Source organism: Lytechinus variegatus, chromosome 1 (assembly GCF_018143015.1).
Source record: "Lytechinus variegatus isolate NC3 chromosome 1, Lvar_3.0, whole genome shotgun sequence".
Taxonomy (NCBI): domain Eukaryota; kingdom Metazoa; phylum Echinodermata; class Echinoidea; order Temnopleuroida; family Toxopneustidae; genus Lytechinus; species Lytechinus variegatus.
In genome coordinates this window covers 32,781,548-32,800,796 of record NC_054740.1, presented here as the reverse complement: position 1 = coordinate 32,800,796, position 19,249 = coordinate 32,781,548, and the positions used below count along the sequence as shown (strand labels likewise).

The 19,249-nt window shown below is 36.2% G+C and overlaps 1 protein-coding gene across 2 annotated transcripts; it reads right to left on the bottom strand.

The window, feature by feature from the left end:
* Positions 1-1,827: 1,827 nt before the first annotated feature.
* On the bottom strand, positions 1,828-14,651 carry LOC121411702 (malate synthase, glyoxysomal-like). 2 transcript variants are annotated; one of them, XM_041604535.1, is made up of 14 exons: positions 14,287-14,651; positions 14,089-14,092; positions 13,692-13,825; positions 12,774-12,989; positions 11,798-11,965; positions 10,603-10,713; positions 9,889-9,948; positions 8,342-8,498; positions 7,509-7,704; positions 6,202-6,280; positions 5,729-5,821; positions 4,754-4,826; positions 3,857-3,924; positions 1,828-3,090 (listed from the first exon to the last, which is right to left on the bottom strand). In XM_041604535.1, exons 1-14 carry the CDS (start codon positions 14,293-14,295, stop codon positions 2,809-2,811), a joined length of 1,650 nt encoding a protein of 549 aa, XP_041460469.1. In that variant the 5' UTR covers positions 14,296-14,651; the 3' UTR covers positions 1,828-2,808. The 2 variants fall into 2 exon arrangements, with proteins under 2 accessions (XP_041460469.1, XP_041460475.1); XM_041604541.1 differs by lacking the exon at positions 14,089-14,092 and having other exon boundaries at positions 13,692-13,823.
* Between the last annotated feature and the right edge of the window lie 4,598 nt (positions 14,652-19,249).

Below are 19,249 nucleotides of genomic sequence, written 5' to 3'. Positions count from 1 at the left end.
AAAGAAGTACCGACTTGCCCTCGACATCTCAAGATGAAAGAAGTACTGACTTGCCCTCGACATCTCAAGATGAAAGAAGTACTGACTTGCCCTCGACATCTCAAGATGAAAGTACTGACTTTCCCTCTACATCTCAAGATGAAATAAGTACTGATGAAGACTTGATGGTTTGGCCAAATCACTTTGAATACTGTTATTGGTATTGTTTTCTCAGTTAAAGTTTTAGTTCATATATATATATATATATATATATATATATAAATTATTACATTGAATATGTTAGATATCTATGCTTTGAAAAAAAAAGATAAAAGGAATATATACATACATGTATCCTTATTGGTACTGGAGAACATGAAACATTCAAGAATGGAAAATAATCAAGGTTAGAGTGTGGTTTGACAACAATGGATAGATTAGTATGGACAAAGATGGAGTAACCCAAAGAGAGCGAAGTTGGCTCAGTCGGTAAAGAGTCTGCCCGTCGAACCAAAGATCGTGGGTTCGAGTCCACCCCGGGCAGATGACTGAAGCCAGTGCGTTGTGTGTAAACGTCTCTCCCCTGTTTCATAGATGCAGGCTATGTTGCAGTGGAAAAAACTCAGTCCCTCAGATAGGACGTTAAATAGAGGCCCCATGTAGAGGAGAATCACCACCTTTGCACATTAAGAACCCACTGTACTATTTGAATAAGAGTAGGGGGAAACCCCTGTGTAGTGGTCCACCTGCAATCCCCAACCAGTTATCAGGAGAGACCTGTGGGTCACAGTTCTGTGTGCGCGCCCTTCTTGGCGACCCATATAGGCTGGCTCCTCCAATGCGCCTTGACAGATATATGGCTCAATATCTTTGACAGATATATGGCTCTATACAATGCTGTGCATCATCATCATCATCATCATCACCCAACAACAAGAAGCTAAGTGTGTAAGGAACTTCATGTGGCAGCAACTATCGAGCTACTTTACCCCGAAAATCTATCCATTTCTATTTTCTTTGGGTTACCCGACATACAGGGCACATATAAGTATTCATGGTCATAGCCTGAATCGGCAGTACATTAAACACCTACCCCATGATACTCAGGCACCTATCACACTGTTCGACTGTATAATTAGCCGCCAATCGTCTGGCTTTCGGCAGAGGCAGTAAGCATCGTTGGTGGGGCGGTTGCCACTAGATGTAGGCACATCCTTATCTCGACATAATTTGATTTGATCATGATTTTACACGAGTGCTTTCTTGTACTTGTACCAGGCGTCCAGGCCTTCCAATCTCCAAGTCCAAGTACCCAGAGATCCATTATTAATATTCTCCACTGACATTTTGATTTAAAAAAATACATGTACATTTCAATAATGTTTATCTTGATTCTTTCATGATTTTTAAGCAACATCTTTGAGATATGCTCTAAATAACAGAATTCATTAATGAATCTATAATAAAAGAAGTTTCAGTAACGTGACATAATTAACAGTACAGTGCATCCATCATCTCTCTCTTAGATGATAAGAGAATCAAAATATAGAAATAAATGAATGCAAATATCAGCATTATATTTTTATACCAAACAGATAGGGGTATGGATACAGACCAAAATAAATTACAACATATTGTCACCAAAATTATTAATTTCATAACATCCTCACCAAAACAATTTTCAGATATGCATTCATAGAATACATAATAAACTGGAATAGTGAGCAATGTTTTGGGGGGGCTTGAGCAGGCCTGCAAGTATTGCTGTGTTAATTCTATGCATATGCAGCAACTTTAAGATAGTGAAGAAATATACTTAACACATGAATACAAAGATTTCATGGATTATACTTCATATACAGATGTATTGTCTATTGATGATTTATGTACATGATGTGTCATGCAGTAAGTCACTTTAACTGTGTTGTTTAAAAAAATGAAAATATGAAGAAATAAAATGATTGGTTGCTAAGCTGGTTGGTTAAATTTCCTTACGTGGCATTGGAAAAGTAGTATACATTGGATAAACTACATAACGGTTAATACCCACTCTAAGAAACTTTGTACTAAAGATTTAATACTTTTCATGCAGTATGTTGTAATGATTTTGAAACAATGTTACCCAATTCTCTTCCATTGAGAACACTTCCACTTTTCATAAAAGTACATTTTCATCATGGGATCATCATGCAACATTGTCATAATCTATGTAGAGCTCCCTGGATTCAATGCAACACTATTGTACAGAGTTTTCTTATACTTGTATACAGTAAACAATTCTCAATCAGAATTGGAATTATATTCCAACACATCAGCGATATAATTATTTAATATTGGAAGGCTCAGAATGGAATACCAGGAATATTACAAGAGTTTGGGAAAATATTCCACGAATCGCAGGTAAGTGGAATATTGGCCCAACAAGTGGAATTTTGGCCCAACGAGTGAAATATTTCTGGTACTTCATGAAATAAAGCCATCCAATATAATTATCATCTATCCCACCCCCTCCTAGACTGTTGAATATGATCTCATGCTCAACAGCAAATTTTGTACAGGAGCCTATGGGATATTCGTCGGATTTCAGTCTTATTAAGGGATGCGCTCTAAAACTGCACAGGCAATTGATGCAGACCAAAATACGCTAAAACACTCGATATAGATGATAATGCAATTTATCTAGAATACCTGGCTAAAAAGCTGTAACAAAATGCTCTAGAGTCCCAATACAAGACTGGCGCAATGCCCTGCTGTCAGTTAACAGCTCTCAATGCATGTTGTGTCTCCAGTTTCAAAAAGTGAAGTCTACATGGTCAAGTTCATGAAAATTTACAGATTGCTAGAAACGGGAGTCAGATTGGCAAAATCCAAATGGTTTGCAGCTCTAAAAGAGATGTTACTGTTCATATACGTTGTGATGAACTCTGGGAAATCTTTCCTTGTGACAAGCTCAAGGAAGATGTTTGCAGATACCCTCAATCTCCTGTGGCTGTCTGAAGAGGAAGGTTTGTTATCAGCAAGGAAGGCTTGGATGAGATCAATGACAAGACGTCTTGTGACTGGTCGCTTGTTGTCTTCAAGGCAAGTTCCGTGACGTATCCATTGCCATACCTGAGAAAACAATTACAGAATAAAATGCAACTTGATAGTACAGAAGACCTTATTCCTAACCATGATAGATCTCACTCTTAGATACCACTCTTATGTAAGTGATACAGACCTATTTTAACTGTAGCAGAGATAACAGAATTGCAACATTGGTTGATTTCTTCAAACCCAAACTAAAACTTCCCCTTTTTAAGAATATAAATAAGACACTTCTGTACCAATTTGTTTTATGGAGGTAATAAATATGCTACCCTGATTATCCTTTGCTCTGACTTTATATTTGTTTATCTAGTTAATTTTTGTTTCATGATTCACTTCCTATGTATTATTGTAATGCACAGTTGATTATCCATACAGACATTGTGCAATATTCAAATTTATCATCATTACATGTTATGGTTTCTCAGCATCATGTTTCTTTCCTCAACAAGGCCCTGTAACACAGAGAGCTACTATCAAGATTTACAATTGATTGTAATCTTCAGTGCATGAATTTAAATATACTTCAAAGATCAGGAATATATCTTTATAACTCACACATTCCTGCTCTCAAGAGGTTTCATTGGACATTTCAATAAAACTATCATTATTCTAGATGAGCTGGAATTCCATTTCATTAAGATAACTATCTCATATATTTCTCAAATTCAGGTGTTTTCCTTCAATTTTATAAAGTATGGTAAGCAATGCCAGAAAGGAGGTAATAACATTGATCTTATAGGATTTTAATTTGGTCCCTGATATCACTCTTGTGTAAAAATATACTGACCTGTGATCTGGATATTTCAGCTGTAGCAGAGTCTTCGACTGAACCAGAATGGGGAAAATGACCTCTCCCTGAAAGCAGTACAAACACAGGATCATTACTTTCATATTCATAACAAATATTAAATTATATCACATCTAAAGCGAGAAGACCAGTGTAGGAAATAATGAGGGCTTCGGGCAATTTTGACTCATGAATGTCCAATTTGCTCCTAAAATTCCTCAAACATACATGCTTTGGGACGACCATTCTTTCTGAAGTCGACCCAAGATCTGTAACAAACACTATCCAAGATTATTTAGAAATCGATGTTTTAACAATGGCAGAATAACTTTATTTGATTTTAATGTATAATTGTTGTTGCCTCTAAACAAAAGGAAATGAGAGAAATAGCCCCCAAATTCTGCAATCGCCCCAATTTGGAAAAAAGTTAGCCCCCTTAAAAATAAAAATAATGCATCTGTAAAACAAATTTATGAATAAATGAATTCGGAGTGTAAAAACACATGACTGCATAAAATAGCCTACCAGCATATTTAACATATACATGTAATTCAATAAGAATCAGAAATGTATCTGTGACAAGTTAACAATAAATACAATTTTTTTCTCAAATATCTGAGGGTTACTTTGATGATAAAAGATAAACAGAAACAAATGACTTTCAATGTATAAATTTTGACAAAGAAGATAAGGCTGTGAGAAATTCCCATGATGCAATGGCCTAGCAACTGAGCAAAGATAAGGATAAAAGAGAAACCAAACACTGTTATACTATTGATAATGGATTACAGACTGTTGGCAATCCTAGGAGCTCAAAAGAATCAAGGGCGCACATGAGCTCAACTGTAACAAATTGTAATAAAAAATAACTTTAAAAAACAGTTGATAGATTCTCACCTATAAGCCATGAATCTATGAAGAGGATTCCTACAGCAATGTTTGTCTTCAGTCCACTCAGTGTAACTCCTCCCTGCAGATATGAACAAACCAATAATGTAATACAAATTAAAACAGAATACTAATGCTACCATCACACTGGTGAAACTGAGGTCAGAGGTGGGCGCATCATGGTCTATTGGTTCTGACTTTAGCTTTTCAAACAGAGGGTCGTGAGTTCGAATCCTAGCCATGGCATGTTTTCCTTCAGCAAGAAATTTATCCCCAATGTGCTGCACTGGACCCAGGTGAGGTAAATGGGTACCGGCAGGAAGTAATTCCTCAAAAAGCTGTGTGCACCAAAATCGGTAGACTAGCTTAGCCGGGGTAATATAGGAGCGCCTTGAGCACCTAGCAAGGTGGATACGTGCACTATACAAATCCTATAATATTATTATTATTAAACTGACTCCAAACTTATCAAGACTATCATGTTGCTTATAATGGCATATCATCTGTTGATTTGGAGTCAGTTTTGTTGGTGCGACTGTAGCACTATTAATGGACCAAATGGATATGGCCCGTTCAATAGTAGAAAAGTTGTTCTTATTTTTGTTTACACTTGTTAAAAAATGAGGTAAAGAATTGAACAAGATTCAAAGGTAGTCAGCACAAATGAATGCATGATATCTCAGTTGGTGTTGAGCAGTTTCAAACAATGTCAATGAGATATGAGTACCCTTTGGTCAGATAATAACTTTCCTTACTACCAGAATATCTGAGAGAGAGGACATCAATGGTTTATCCCTCCTTACCAGTTTTAGCCATCAAAATAAACTATTCAATATAAATGAGCAGAAAAAACAGTATAATATATTATATTAACAAGATCTTGATAGAGTCTGCATATCATAATGATATTAGGAGTAGCAAAGTATTCACAACCATTCATTCATATCTGACATTAATAAAAATGTGTTTTCATTTTGAACTTACTGATGGCATGAGAAGTAGATCCTTGGCTTGAACGTTGACATCTGACCTCAGAATGGCAAGTTGGTTAGGAGATGGGGCAAATTTAGCCCATAACTAGATTGGATGATTAAACAAAAAAAACATTTATCTTGACACCTGTTGAATCACAAATAGCAAGTAATGATATAAATAATATTCAACATTTAGACATCATACAACATCTTAAGTACAAATCATGCAGCCAGATATTATTGTATGTACATATGAGAGTAAGGGGGGGGGGTATCATTAACACCAATCCCCAATCATAAATTGAATAAACAAGAGCAAGATAATAGTGAAAGTACATTTTCATTAGCATTTCACCTCTGAAATGCATATTAATGAACATATTGCTTACTTGCTTAAGGCAGCTTCAGCCGGGATAAAACATATCATATTCATTTAATTATTTTTTTTTTTAAATAGGGTTAAAGGTTCCAATAAAGTAGTACCTGTTGCATGGGTTGTAGCAATCCAATGTCATAAACCATGAAACCATCTACACCAGCTTTGATTTCACTCAATTTAGCTCTGAAATAATAATATAAAACATAATCATATGAGAAAATTAATATGTGCACTGTGTGATGTACATTACATTATTGACTGGCTATCTGCGACCAACAAGAGTAGATGATCTTTACCAAGAGTGTGGTATCGCCCCTCTCATCATATCCGAAGAGAGGTGTCAGCACAGGTGGAAAAAAACAGCCAAGAAGATAATCCTCTTCACCCACTTTTCAAATATGAACTTGCCAAAAAGAGACTCTAACGTAGCTTTCTTCACTGGACTGAACCCCTTGATGGCTCTGCTCATAAACAAAGGGTCAACCTGAGGTCCAACCACCTCCAGTCTGTGATGCAAAAAAATGTCCTATGGACCTAGCAGGTCCCCCCCCCCCCCCCCCCGGTTCAAGTGAGGAAAGACCAACCCAGCTGTGTGTCAATCGCACATGGTCTGGAACAGGATGGTGCAAAGTCCTTATGCAAAAATGGGGCTACAACATCGATGAAGACACTGGCTGCAAGTGTAGGGAGGATGAGACGATGCAACACCTTTTGGTCTGCCCCCCACTCCTATCGCAGCCATACACTTCAGAAGATCTGGGCCCCATAACAAAAGTTAGCAATTAATCGTATGCTTGATTTTTATGACTGATTGTGCATTGTAGTAAATGGAATCAATCATAGAAAAATGTTCTACAATCATTGCTAAGCTTTGTGTTACGGGCCCCTGGAGTCTTTCAACATCAAAGCAAGATCTTACACCCTCCACTGGACAGCACTTGTGTAGTGACCCGAGACGAAGAAGACCTTATAATCATTACATTATTATTTTTACATTAACATTATTTTTTTGTGCTTGATATATCACTGATTTCTGCATGCATCAAGAATTCTTTTATAATATAATGAACTTGTATGTACCTCGAAAAAAACTTTCTTGTGTTAAAGTTACTTTTGATTTACAGATGATTTTATTTGTAAGATGTTAATTTTCAATACATAATTGTAAGGTCATCATTAAAACATAATTATTTTCATCAGTTTTATTAACTTTATTTGAATGGAGTTAACTATATAAATAGCACATGTTCTATTATTACAACATTACTGGGCTATATTATGAACTCAAATTATCAAATCCTCCTAAGATAATTCAGGAATCATTAAGCACATTATCACACACTACTATATACATGTTAGACTAAGACTTATTACATCATATATTTAAAAAAGAAATAATAGAATGCCTCACCTGCATGCCTTCTCGACTGCTGCATTGTATTCTGGGCCTTTCTTAGATGGAAGCAAGAGGGCGCTCATACCGCCAGTAGCAGTGCATCCTCGCTGGTGACAGGTCTTTATCGTCAAGGCCAGGTAGCTCTTCAAGAAGTGCCTCTCCATGTTCACATACTTGTGACGATCTGGAAGCACAAAATCTGGCCTATGACCTAGAAGATAATCAAATAAAGTGCTATACTTTCATATTGTTTTATAACAGTCTATGAAAAACTCTTGCATGGAGAGAATTCAAGATGAAAAGGTAGAAGTGGATGATATCTACTGGCATAAAGAGATTTCAATAGTAATATAGTATCATGAACAACAAGAAAGAATCTTTGAACATCAATCACATTATATTCACTGCATTTTCAATTTAAACACTTCTTTGATGAGCTCCGAGAAAATTACTTTTGTTCAAGAACTACACTTCATACTCCCTTGAAAATGGACTGAAATTTATAAATTTCTCTCTTTGTGTAATGAATTTTGTTCATTGCAGTTCAAGTATTATTTACTATTGCTAGCATTCAGAAACAAATTTCATCAAAAGATGCATAAAACTACCACAGTTGTAACCAAGTCAGTAAATTTCTGGTCGAGTCAAATTCGAGACCAATCCATCAAGTCAATGTACAATTGTCAATGAGAACGAGTCAAGGAATACTGCTCGGATCACTAGTAGGCGACTCGAGTCATGACTTCATAACAACCTTGTCACATCCTCTAAAGCTGGTGTGCAAGCAAATATATTATTCCTGAATCAAGAATGCCTCTAATAAATGCTAAACTATACATGAAACTTACCAAATTTATTGACAAATGAAGCAGAGTAGTCCCACAGGCCACAGTTGAGTCCTGCCGAATGCTTTCTCAGCTCGTACAAGATCTCATGCATTTCAAAAGCTGCTAAGACATTCTCAATAAGGACTGTTGCTTTCACACAGCCCAGGGGAAGACCAAGCTATATATAAGAAAAGAGAAAACAATGAACATATTTGTGGATGTGGAAGGGGAAGCTACTAACAAGGGGCGGGAAATTGGTTTTCAGGTAAATTTAATTATGGGATAGACATCGGATCAGACACCTTAAAAAAAGTTTTGTTTCAAATTACACCTCGGAAGAAAAAGTTAAATTTTTTATTTACTTTTTCAAAACAAATAATACTTAAAGGGATGGTCCAGGCTGGAGATATTTTTTATCTCAATAAATATAGTAAAATTTGCAAAGCAAAATGCTGAAAATTTGATCAAAATCGGATAACAAATAGCCAAGTTATTGAATTTTAAAAATTTGCATTATTCCGGTGAAACAGTCCTAGGCATGCATTATGAATATTCATTAGGTGGGCTGATGATGTCATATCCCCACTTGTTCTTTTGTATTTTCATTATATGAAATTAGGTTGATTCAAAATTTTTCTACCAAGAACTAAAACAATTGATTTGACAAATGATTAAGTGCATTAGTTATTTATTGCCACAACTTATTTAATCATAATGGAGACACATCATTTACACATGTATGTAAAAATGAAACATTTATCATTTCATGTAATAACATAAAAAAGGAAAGTGGGGATGTGACATCATCAGCCCACCTAATGAATATTCAGGACGATGTGCATATAACTATTTTCACAAAACAATGATTAACTTTAAAATCCGATTTTGATGAAATTTTCAGCATTTTTGCTCTGTAAATTTTATTCTATTTATTCAGATATATATTTTCAGCCCAGGCCATCCCTATAATGTGATTGTGTTTAGTGGAGATGTAGAGCACTCAAAGGTATTTACAATGGTGCAAGAAGCATAAGGCTTGTCAAGTGCTTTTGCTCAAAATTGGAAATACCAGAGGTGCCTTCACATCTACATATATCACAAGGTTAAACCCATGAGTCATCTGTTTTTATAAAACGGGTCACCAATATGAACATATGGCAGAAAAGTTGGTATCAAATTTAAATGACTTTTACGAAGGCTGTAAATTTCCTTTATAACACCATCATTGCTAAAGCATAGAAGAAAGTAGATTTACATACATAAATAATGTCTGTCCGCCATGAAGTCCTTGCCTCCAAAAGCCTCAGCATATGAAATCATGAACACCATCTTTGTGTAAAACTTTAGAAATATCATTAATGATATTTCTAAAGATTAATAAATTTTCTGCTGTGCACTTATCGCACTGTGGTGCACATTACAACAAAAAACGAGCACATAAATGACCCATTTATTTGGGTAATTGGCTACAATCAAAACTATGATTTATTTTTTCTTCATTTCATTGAAGGTAGGAAGACAATGCCCTCATTCCCAAACTGATTTAGTTTCTGCTGATTATATCTCACCTTCACCTCAGCCCATGTGAATATCTTGTCCCACAGTCTGGCTTCTCTGTATCCTTCAATCTGTTATAAATTGACATATAGAACTAAATTATAAAATTACTTTTGTGAGACTAGACTTCTTTGAATAACATTCGACACTTTGAATAACATGTGCAATTCTATAAAAATTTGTATGTCTTGCCTCTAAAATTCTTTCTTTGTTTTCTAGTTCTTAGAAATATCTGTCATACTCTCAAATGATCATGACTTGGACAGTTTATGAAGTGAAGTAAGAATGGAGAAAAATAGATGTTGGATAAACAAAAATGTTGATTATTGCAGTTTATCAAAATCATCTTAATATTAACTCTAAATAGACTGGGCTATTTTGATGCCTAAGACTTGGGGGGGGGGGGGCTGATTCATACTCATCTCAGAAGCAACTGAAAATACCTCCAACAAGGCTTCACATAATCCAAGGCAAGCCCATCATATCATAGGGCTATGACCACATGTGCCATTTTCAACTGTCCAGCACCCCTATCCCCCTTTCCCTCAGCCTCATACTTGCCATTAAGATTTGTTCATTCCTTTTAAACATTTCTATTTCTGCTGTAATACAGTGATAGACCCTACAGAAAAGTGGCCTTTCCCTATAAGCGTATGGTAAGAATATCAAATCTTTGCCGACAAAATAAATTTGATTGAAAGAAATCAGAAAAAAAATGAAATTACCTTTGAAAGATAGAAGAAAGGTCCACAACCTTTGTCCAATAGAATCTTTGCATTGTGGTACATCAAGAGAGCAAAGTCAAAGAGTGGGCCTGGAACTACAACCCCATTTACCTGACAAAAGAAGGATCAAGTTTGATATAAATGCAAATGTGAGGGTTTATGAATGAAACTTGCAACAAAATGTTATCAGATTCTACTTTCACATTAGTTCTATAGCCAAGTTTTTAAAAAAGGGAGGTGAAATTTCATGATGGTGTAATGCATTTTTTTTAAATAGAGCACTTAAACTCAAACTAAACTCAAAGGAGTGACTTATATGTCATTTTTTTCAAGACAATAGCAGAATATACAGTGGTGCTCAAAAGTTATTTAAAGTGTTCCAAGTTCTGTCATATTTTAGATATTTAATTGTGAAGTCATGAGATAAAATATTACATTCAATGAAGTTTATTTCTCTGGGCTTGCCGGACATTGTAGTGTTGTTGTCTACATTCAACATTCTACATGAAGGAGTTTTATTTTGTGGTGGGATTCACTAAATTTGAGCACAACTATAGTCAACTGATAATCTATTCAAAAATGATTTTATTCCATTTTTCAGCTGGATAGTCATGTTGCAGACATATTAGAAAACATTCTTTGAAACACATTAGTATAAATCATATTTCGAAAAACAGCATCCCTGAGGTATAATTCATCTGTGTATCACTGAACAGATCATTAGTCAATTGATTCCAATAATATTCATCATGATGAATACAATAAAACCTTCACAAATTATTGAAATGTGGTCATTCTAAGTGTCTGTGTGTGCTTTTAGAAAATAAATATACATTCTTTATCATGTGTGAAATAAACAATTTAAAAACATGTTATTATGATCTATAATATACACACAAATGTAGTTTGATGAAAAAAAAACCTTCTTCACAAATTATTGAAATGTGGTCATTCTAAGTGTCTGTGTGTGCTTTTAGAAAATAAATATACATTCTTTATCATGTGTCAAATAAACAATTTAAAAACATGTTAAAAAAAATTGTTAATATCATGATTTATAATATACACACATATGTACTTTGATGAAAGAGAATAATGTAAAGGTGGAACAAATACTTTTAACCCAATATATCCCAATAATAAATGTATGTCTTTTGATAACAAATGTGACAAAAAAAGGGATCCCCCACTATACCATCATGTTTGGTTCTTCCATATTCCATGCTCTCGGTCTAAGCATCAGTATGGGTACATGTTCAATGGAAGGTACGCCTGGTATCTGATTGTGGACTGCTCTGTACACGTTATAAAGGCCTCCAATCTGTGTGCGCCATGTAGGACAGTGGCCATCATCAAAGTCGGTCTGGAAGAAATAACAGCATAATCCATTTAATATTCTACTTGTAGTAATATTGCTTGAGATCTATCAAACCAGGGGGGTCAAAAACAGTTAAATGCGACTTGAAGTCACTCTTAAGATTTGTAGTCGAGGGGCAGTATACAACATATGCTCAGGGAAAGCATGCTACCGTGCAGTCATCATTTAAGTAATTGTTTAACCAGGGGCTCTATTGTATAAAAGAAAAACTTCGGCAATTTTTTTTTGCCAGAATTTTTTAATAAGTTAAGCGTTAAGTGTCTATGGTATTATTTTGTTTGCCAAAGTACATGTATTTGTTTATTTGCTATTTGCTGGAGGCTTTTTTATGGCAAGCTTTAAGCAACAGGTCCCAAGATTTTCAGCCACACCTAAGTTTTATAAAATAAACTGGATAATACCCTTGTTGTACATTACGAGGGTACTTCATTTTTCTAAGGTTCATGCATTCCCTGATTTACTTCTCACAATTTTATTCTGTTGGTGTACTCACATTTTATTTTAATTGTTTACTTATCAGATCACCAATGGCGTTCATTTGATTTGATATGTGACTGTATAATTTCAAACATTTGTTTCCAAAAAAAAGTATTACATTTTTACACCAAAATCTGGGATGAAAACATTATAACAGTGTCAATTTTTTTTCTGGAAAGCTGAAATCAGTATATGTTCACTTGTAATAGATAAACATTCCTATGAGAATGCCAGACTTAGAATAGTGGGTTTGTGAAACAATCTTTAACTTATCTTTCTAAAAATGTTCATGAAGAATGGATTGGGGGTAGTTTACCTGAATACCTTGAGCAGAGGACTGCAGGGATGTTGTAAAGTGTTCAATGTTTGCTGGGGACACATCACCAAGGTCCACATGCCTGTTGACAAGACGTTTTGGTACAGGGTCTACAGTCCAAGACCCCTGTTGGATGTGCAGGGTGTCTGTTCTGAAGTCTGGTCGGGCATTCGTTGCATCCAACTCTAACTTTCTCTGTTTCCTCTCTCTCAAGATCTGCCATGAAATAAAAATTGAAATGACTAAGTGCAGGATGTCCAAGGACAATACCTGTACATAAACATTAATACTGTGTTACTGTGCAGGGAAATGGGAGGGGAGTATGTTGATGTTCTGTAACTTGAATACAGGTTTGCATATATTTTGTAGAAACACTGTCGGGAATCATTTGTTTACCAAAAATAGGAGTGACAAGAAATCATTGATAAAGCAAAGAGAATATGATCAGGAAGAAGATGAAACATGTTTTTATGTTCAGAAATAAGTATATACGATATGAAAAAGAAGATGGCAAAATATATTTTTTTTTAATAAAGCAAACCAAAACAGAAGAGGTTCACAGTCAAATTAATTGCCTATATTTACAGTTATCCAAGACCAAGAAGATTTTTCGTTAAATTTGATTTTTGTTAAAATTGTTAACATTTACTTATATTAGCCACACTGCAAAATGTCTAAAATCTCAAACAAATTATAGGTCTCACTCAATTCCTTCCACATCTGATTAAAAGTAAAAAAATTCAACGACACATTGAACCCCCCCCCCCCTCCCCCAAGTACTGGTGGCCTTTTTGTGTTCATCTCTTCTTTGATTCTGTCCACTATCATCCTCTTGGGAAGGATTATATAGCATACCAACCAAATGTTTTGGAACCAAAAATTGCAAAACTATGTATGAATAAAGGAAGGAGATCTGACCTGATCTACTTTGCTGTTGAACTCTAGAACCATGTCGGCAATGAATCTGATGGCTTGGGGAGTTAGAAGAATAGAATATGCCTTCTCCTGACCACCGCAAGGAGGAAGCAATTCAACATCACTATTCAGCATCTGCAAAAAAGAGAAAAGAAATGGAAACATATAAAGTTTTGCGGTGTCTTGTGACATCAAATAATCTTGCTCGTGCAAGTACAGGGGCGGCGTACCCCATGAAAATATTAATTGTGCACCCCATATTGAGGCACAGGAAATACCATTTTTTTGCATGATAAATCGAGTGCGTAGCTTAGCTTTAGGACCCTTCTACATCGGGCGGCAAAATCAAGAGGTGTTCGGAAAACACGGCGGGATTTTCATATTAGTGAGTTTTGCGATATTGTCTTCTTGGTTAATGATCTTTAGAATGTTTGCCACAAATTAGTGAAATATAATTTGTTGAAATAAAAATTGGGACAGTTTTCATTGTTTGAAAACAAAGTGCGTACGGTAGCTTTACCGCCTTAGGACAGGTCCCCCCAATCATACAGCCCAAATACTGAAAATGCATAAAACTCTAGGCCTACTTGCGGCGCACCTTTGACATGTTTGTTGCTGTGAGTGCGACTGGTCGATGACGATGGTCTTCGCCTGGATGGATTCGGGCCGGGCTTGGTCACCCTCCTGCCTGCTGTTGCAAGCTTCACAGCCGGTTCCGGGGGAAATCCCCGGTCTGCCTGCCTCAGCTGGCTTGGGCCTGGTTTGGAGTTGGACACGGATCCTGTGTCTGTGACTGGCGTGGCGTGGCTGTGTGAGGCAGTGAAATAAATATGTTTCCGAATGACAATTGACATCTAAACGGAATGGACAGACGTTCTTATTGGAACATGCTTCATCTCCCCATTTTTTTCTGATAATTATATTTGGGGCTTTATTGGGGGGATTAACTTAATATCCCTTAAACACGCCCGTACCCGTCGAAACTTCTGCCGTCGCCACCAAATGGTAGAAATTAGCAGAAGATTTTACAGCACACGCGCACACGGTATAGGTACCGTACCGTGTAGCTTCATTTTTAGCCGAAATAACTGCATAAAAAAAATCATACTAGTAACTAAAATTTAAGTACCAATAAAGTACATGTACATTATAGCAGTAGCGTACCTAGGATTTTCCACAGGGGGGGGGGGGGTTTGCAAACCATCCGCCGAAAAATTTGACAAGCAAAAAAAAGGTCTTCAATCATAAATAAAGGATTTCGTACCAGGAAAGAAAATTGACAAGCAAAAAAAAAGTCTTCAATCGTACCAGAAAAAAAATTGACAAGCCCCCAAAAACAATTTTAAAAAAAAGGTTTCCAAGCTCATCAGGGGGGATAGGCATTTTCAAGCTCGTCAGGGGTGGCCAAAATAGCCAAAATAGGTATTCAAGCTAGTCTGACAGGGCAGGGATACGTCTTTGCATGGGTTGTGACTCGTGAGCCCCGCCCCCCCCCCCCCATGCAATACGCTGTTGCATTTTGCATTATAGGTTTAGTTTATTTCAAAAAGAGGAATTTCGTAAGGGCTAGCTAACTCAATCATTCAAGCGTGAAGTGCGTGCTGATATTTTTTAATAAGTATCTCATGAAGGCGTGAGCAAGGTCAAATCCACCCCCAAAAATGTTGAGTTGATTAAATAGAGAAAAATCAAACTCTAGCAAAACGTTGAAAATGATCAAAATCGGATGTAAACTAAGAAAGCAGTGTGTAGGAAAATTGTGAAGTGGATGCGTGGATCAATTTAAGGACAAATCCACCCCAACAAAAACTTGATTTGAATAAAAAGAGAAAAATTCAACAAACATTATAACACTGAAAATTTCATCAAAATCGGATGTAAACTAAGAAAGTTATGACATTTTAAAGTTTCGCTTTATTAAAAAAAAAAAACAGTTATTATGCACCAGTGGCGTAGCTACGGGGGGGGGCCTGGGGGGCACGTGCCCCCTCCCCTCTGAGATTTGGTGTTCCCCCCTAGGTGCCCCCCTGAAAAAATTGGCAGAGCAAAAAAAAAAGAGAGAAAGAAGAAAAGAAAAAGGGAAAAGAAGAAGAAAAAAGGTGGAAAATAAGAGAAGGAAGACGAGTGAATGAAATAATGTGAGGGGAAGACTTGCAAAAAAAAACTTTCATTTTACTATAAAAAATATGCTTGCGCTTCGCACCAGAATTGCCTATTCGATGAGATTCATATCTTGCTCAATAGGCTGATATGGAGCAAGTTTTGAAGTCAATATACAAAACATATTTTAGCTCGAACATCGACATTTACAAATTTAATTGCTCTGTAAAATGTCCGTTTTATGGTCTGCATATAGCATTTTAAGCTCACGCTGCGTTGTCACATTGTTTGATTTTCCAAGTTCATATTGTCTACGTGTATTCCATAATGTTCCATTAAAGAAATGTATTCAGAATGCCAAGATTCTAGGTCTAAATCTAAAACATGCGCGATAGCCTGCATGCTCTTTATTTAGTGTACTAAATTATCGAGTTTCACATCAGAATATCAATAATTGTCTGCTCACGCTTCACGATCGCATCCTATTTATGATTTACAAAATATGAAGAGAGTGTCCCGCTTTTAGTTCTAAATTCTCAATTTTCTTCCTCTCGCGCTTCGCGCTCACATCAATTGTTTAGTTATACATATTATTATTTTTTTTACCTATCCCATTTATTAATACAAAAAGTGCTTGGAATGACCATTTTTTAAGTAGGAATGTCAAAAACAAAATTTCCGCTCGCATTATTGAAATATGTCATTTTCGTGGGTAACTGTAAGCAGTCTTTAACGGGTCCTTTTTCGATAATGCTAGAACAGTTAATAAAAATTTCTGCTCACGCTTGGCGTTCGCAGTAACCATCTAGTTATATACGAATCTTGTTTAGGATCACACTTAACGTTTCCCAGGATATTGTATTTTCAGGGGAAAAAAACAGGAAAGTAAAAAAAAATAGAATATTGGGTTGTAAAGTCACAAATGACATAAATTAATATATTTGTTTAATTGATTAAAACATCGTGAACCTACATGGGGTCCACATGGGACCCATATAAACACAGTATCGTTTTCATAATGGGGCCCAGATGAGCCATGTGGGGTTTACATGCATGGGTTTCATGTGGGCTTGACCATGCAGATTTTCCCTATATGAAACCCACATGGTCCATATGGGCAGCTGATGGTTTGGATGGTGCAAAGCCCATATGGGCCCCATATATGAGCTGCCCATAGCGGGCCCATAATCCAAGCCAAGATGAGCCCACATAACCCACACGGGCCCCAGATACTTTGCTGACTGGGTTCTTTTATTTGTTCTTTTTCTCAATAAGACAAAATGCTATGTCTTGGAACGATTTGAGTGTAAAAATGGGGGTCCCCTCCGCGGCACATATTATACACTGAGTGCCCCCCACGGGCCTTCCCCTACATTATACCATTCAATTCAATTCAAATTTATTTTCATTCTTCAAAATGATACAAATAAATACAAGATAGATTGATTCAATTTAAATAAATAATAGCATGAACAAAATTCAATATTGAAAAAAAATTACATATTTGAAAGTAATTTAAATATAAATTAACATACATGTCAAGTTTAAATCAATATAATCAATATCGTTAAATATAATTAAATCAATGCAATTATATATAAGAAGAATGGAGGGGTCCACTGAAAAGCAAAGCTTGTAGAATGTGGACCCCTCAAAAAATAGATACAAGGAATATAGAAATATACGTCTTCCTCCTCTTATTTTCCTCTTCTTTTTTCCTTCTGTCTTTCTCCTTCTTTTTTCTTTTCTTCTTTCTCCTTTCTTTTTTTTGCTCCCGACTTTTTTTTTCAGGGGGGGGGGGAATCTCAGGGAAATTTAAAAATGTCTACATTTCTATGTTACATCCGATTTTGATGAAATTTTCAGTTTATTCTAGTGAGATTTTTCTCTTTTTAAATTTCTTGTTGAGGTGGACTTGTCCTTTAATGTCTACGCGCTATTGTGAACTTTTCAGTAGTTGTTAAGTGTTTTAAAATCTTAAACAACAAAGTCCGGTTTCGGTTATATAAGCATGCAGGATATCACTCTGCTAGGGCATAGGCGGCGAAGCGGGGGGGGGGGGAACGGGGGGACGTACCCCCCCCCCTAAATTTGAGGAGGGGGACGTCCCCCCCTAAATTTGTTGTTGATGACCTTTTTTTTTTTTTTTTTTTTTTTATTTATTTGTTATTTTTTTTTTGCTTGTCAATTTATTTTCCTACGTCCCCCCTATAATGTTTTGGTTGAGAACTTTTTTTTTTGGGGGGGGGGGGGGGGGGGGCTTGTCAAAAATTTTGTGTTTGTCCACTCCTAAAATTTTTTGCTTCCGCCGCCAATGGCCTAGGGACGCCCATGGAGGCTAGCTGCATGGGGGGCGATCGCCCCCATGCTGTGCATCGAGTTAGGAGAGAAGAGGGAGGGCATGCAGGGAGAGAGGGGCGGGGGGGGGGGAGAGGGAGAGAGGGGAGCGAGATGATGGCCGGGCCGCGGAGAGCTGGAGGAGCTAAGAGGTGGAGTAGGCCTACGGCTGAAGTGATCAAGGGGGCCGGGAGGGGGGGGTAGGAGCTATAGAGTATATAGAGGAGAATAGCTAGCAGTGCATCGCGTAAACGAGCCTAATCTAATAACAATAAAGTTGCGAGCAAAGCAAATATTTCAACATACAATTTTGTGAAAGATTATTATTGTTTGACATAATATCAATAAAATTATCATATTTCACCCTTCTCTCCGTCCCTTTCTCTTTTTTTTCTTGGTCGTGAAAATTTTTACCAGGGTAAATGCCCAGGGCCCGCCCCCCCCCGGCATTTCCACTGATTTCTCCACTCATCTTAGTGGAGAGATCAGTGGGCATTTCCAATGCAGCTATATGAGAGCCGAGAATGAGAGACAAAAAAGTTTAAGTTGAATAGAAAGTATATAATGATACTGATAATAAATACTGATAATAATAATAATGTAATGATAATAATAATAATGATGATGATGATAATAAAATGATGATGATGATAATAATATAATGATAATAATAATAGTGCATGATAATGATAATAATAATAACAACAATAATTATAATAATAATAATAATATATGATAAAAACAATAAATAAAATACCAATAATGAAATGTAAATCTGAAAAGAGGACAGGGGCAGTTTTTCAGTCCATATAGCTAGCCTTCAACATATCCACCTGTTTATACCACTAATCTCTACAATACATTCCAAAGAATCTTTAGATTGGCAATGCAACGTTAAACAAGTTTCTGATTTTCACGTTCATTCGTGATCTTCCCTGTACCACTTTCTTGGCTTAGCAGTCAATTCAAAACAATGAATTTGAAGGGGTTATTCCAAGATTTCAATCCAAGGTACAGTATAATATTAAATGCTTCTCTTGTTGACCAAAGTGTGAATTCGAATCATATTACGCTTCTAAATTAGTAACTTGATATCGTACCTTCTAACGGTAGATAAATGATTA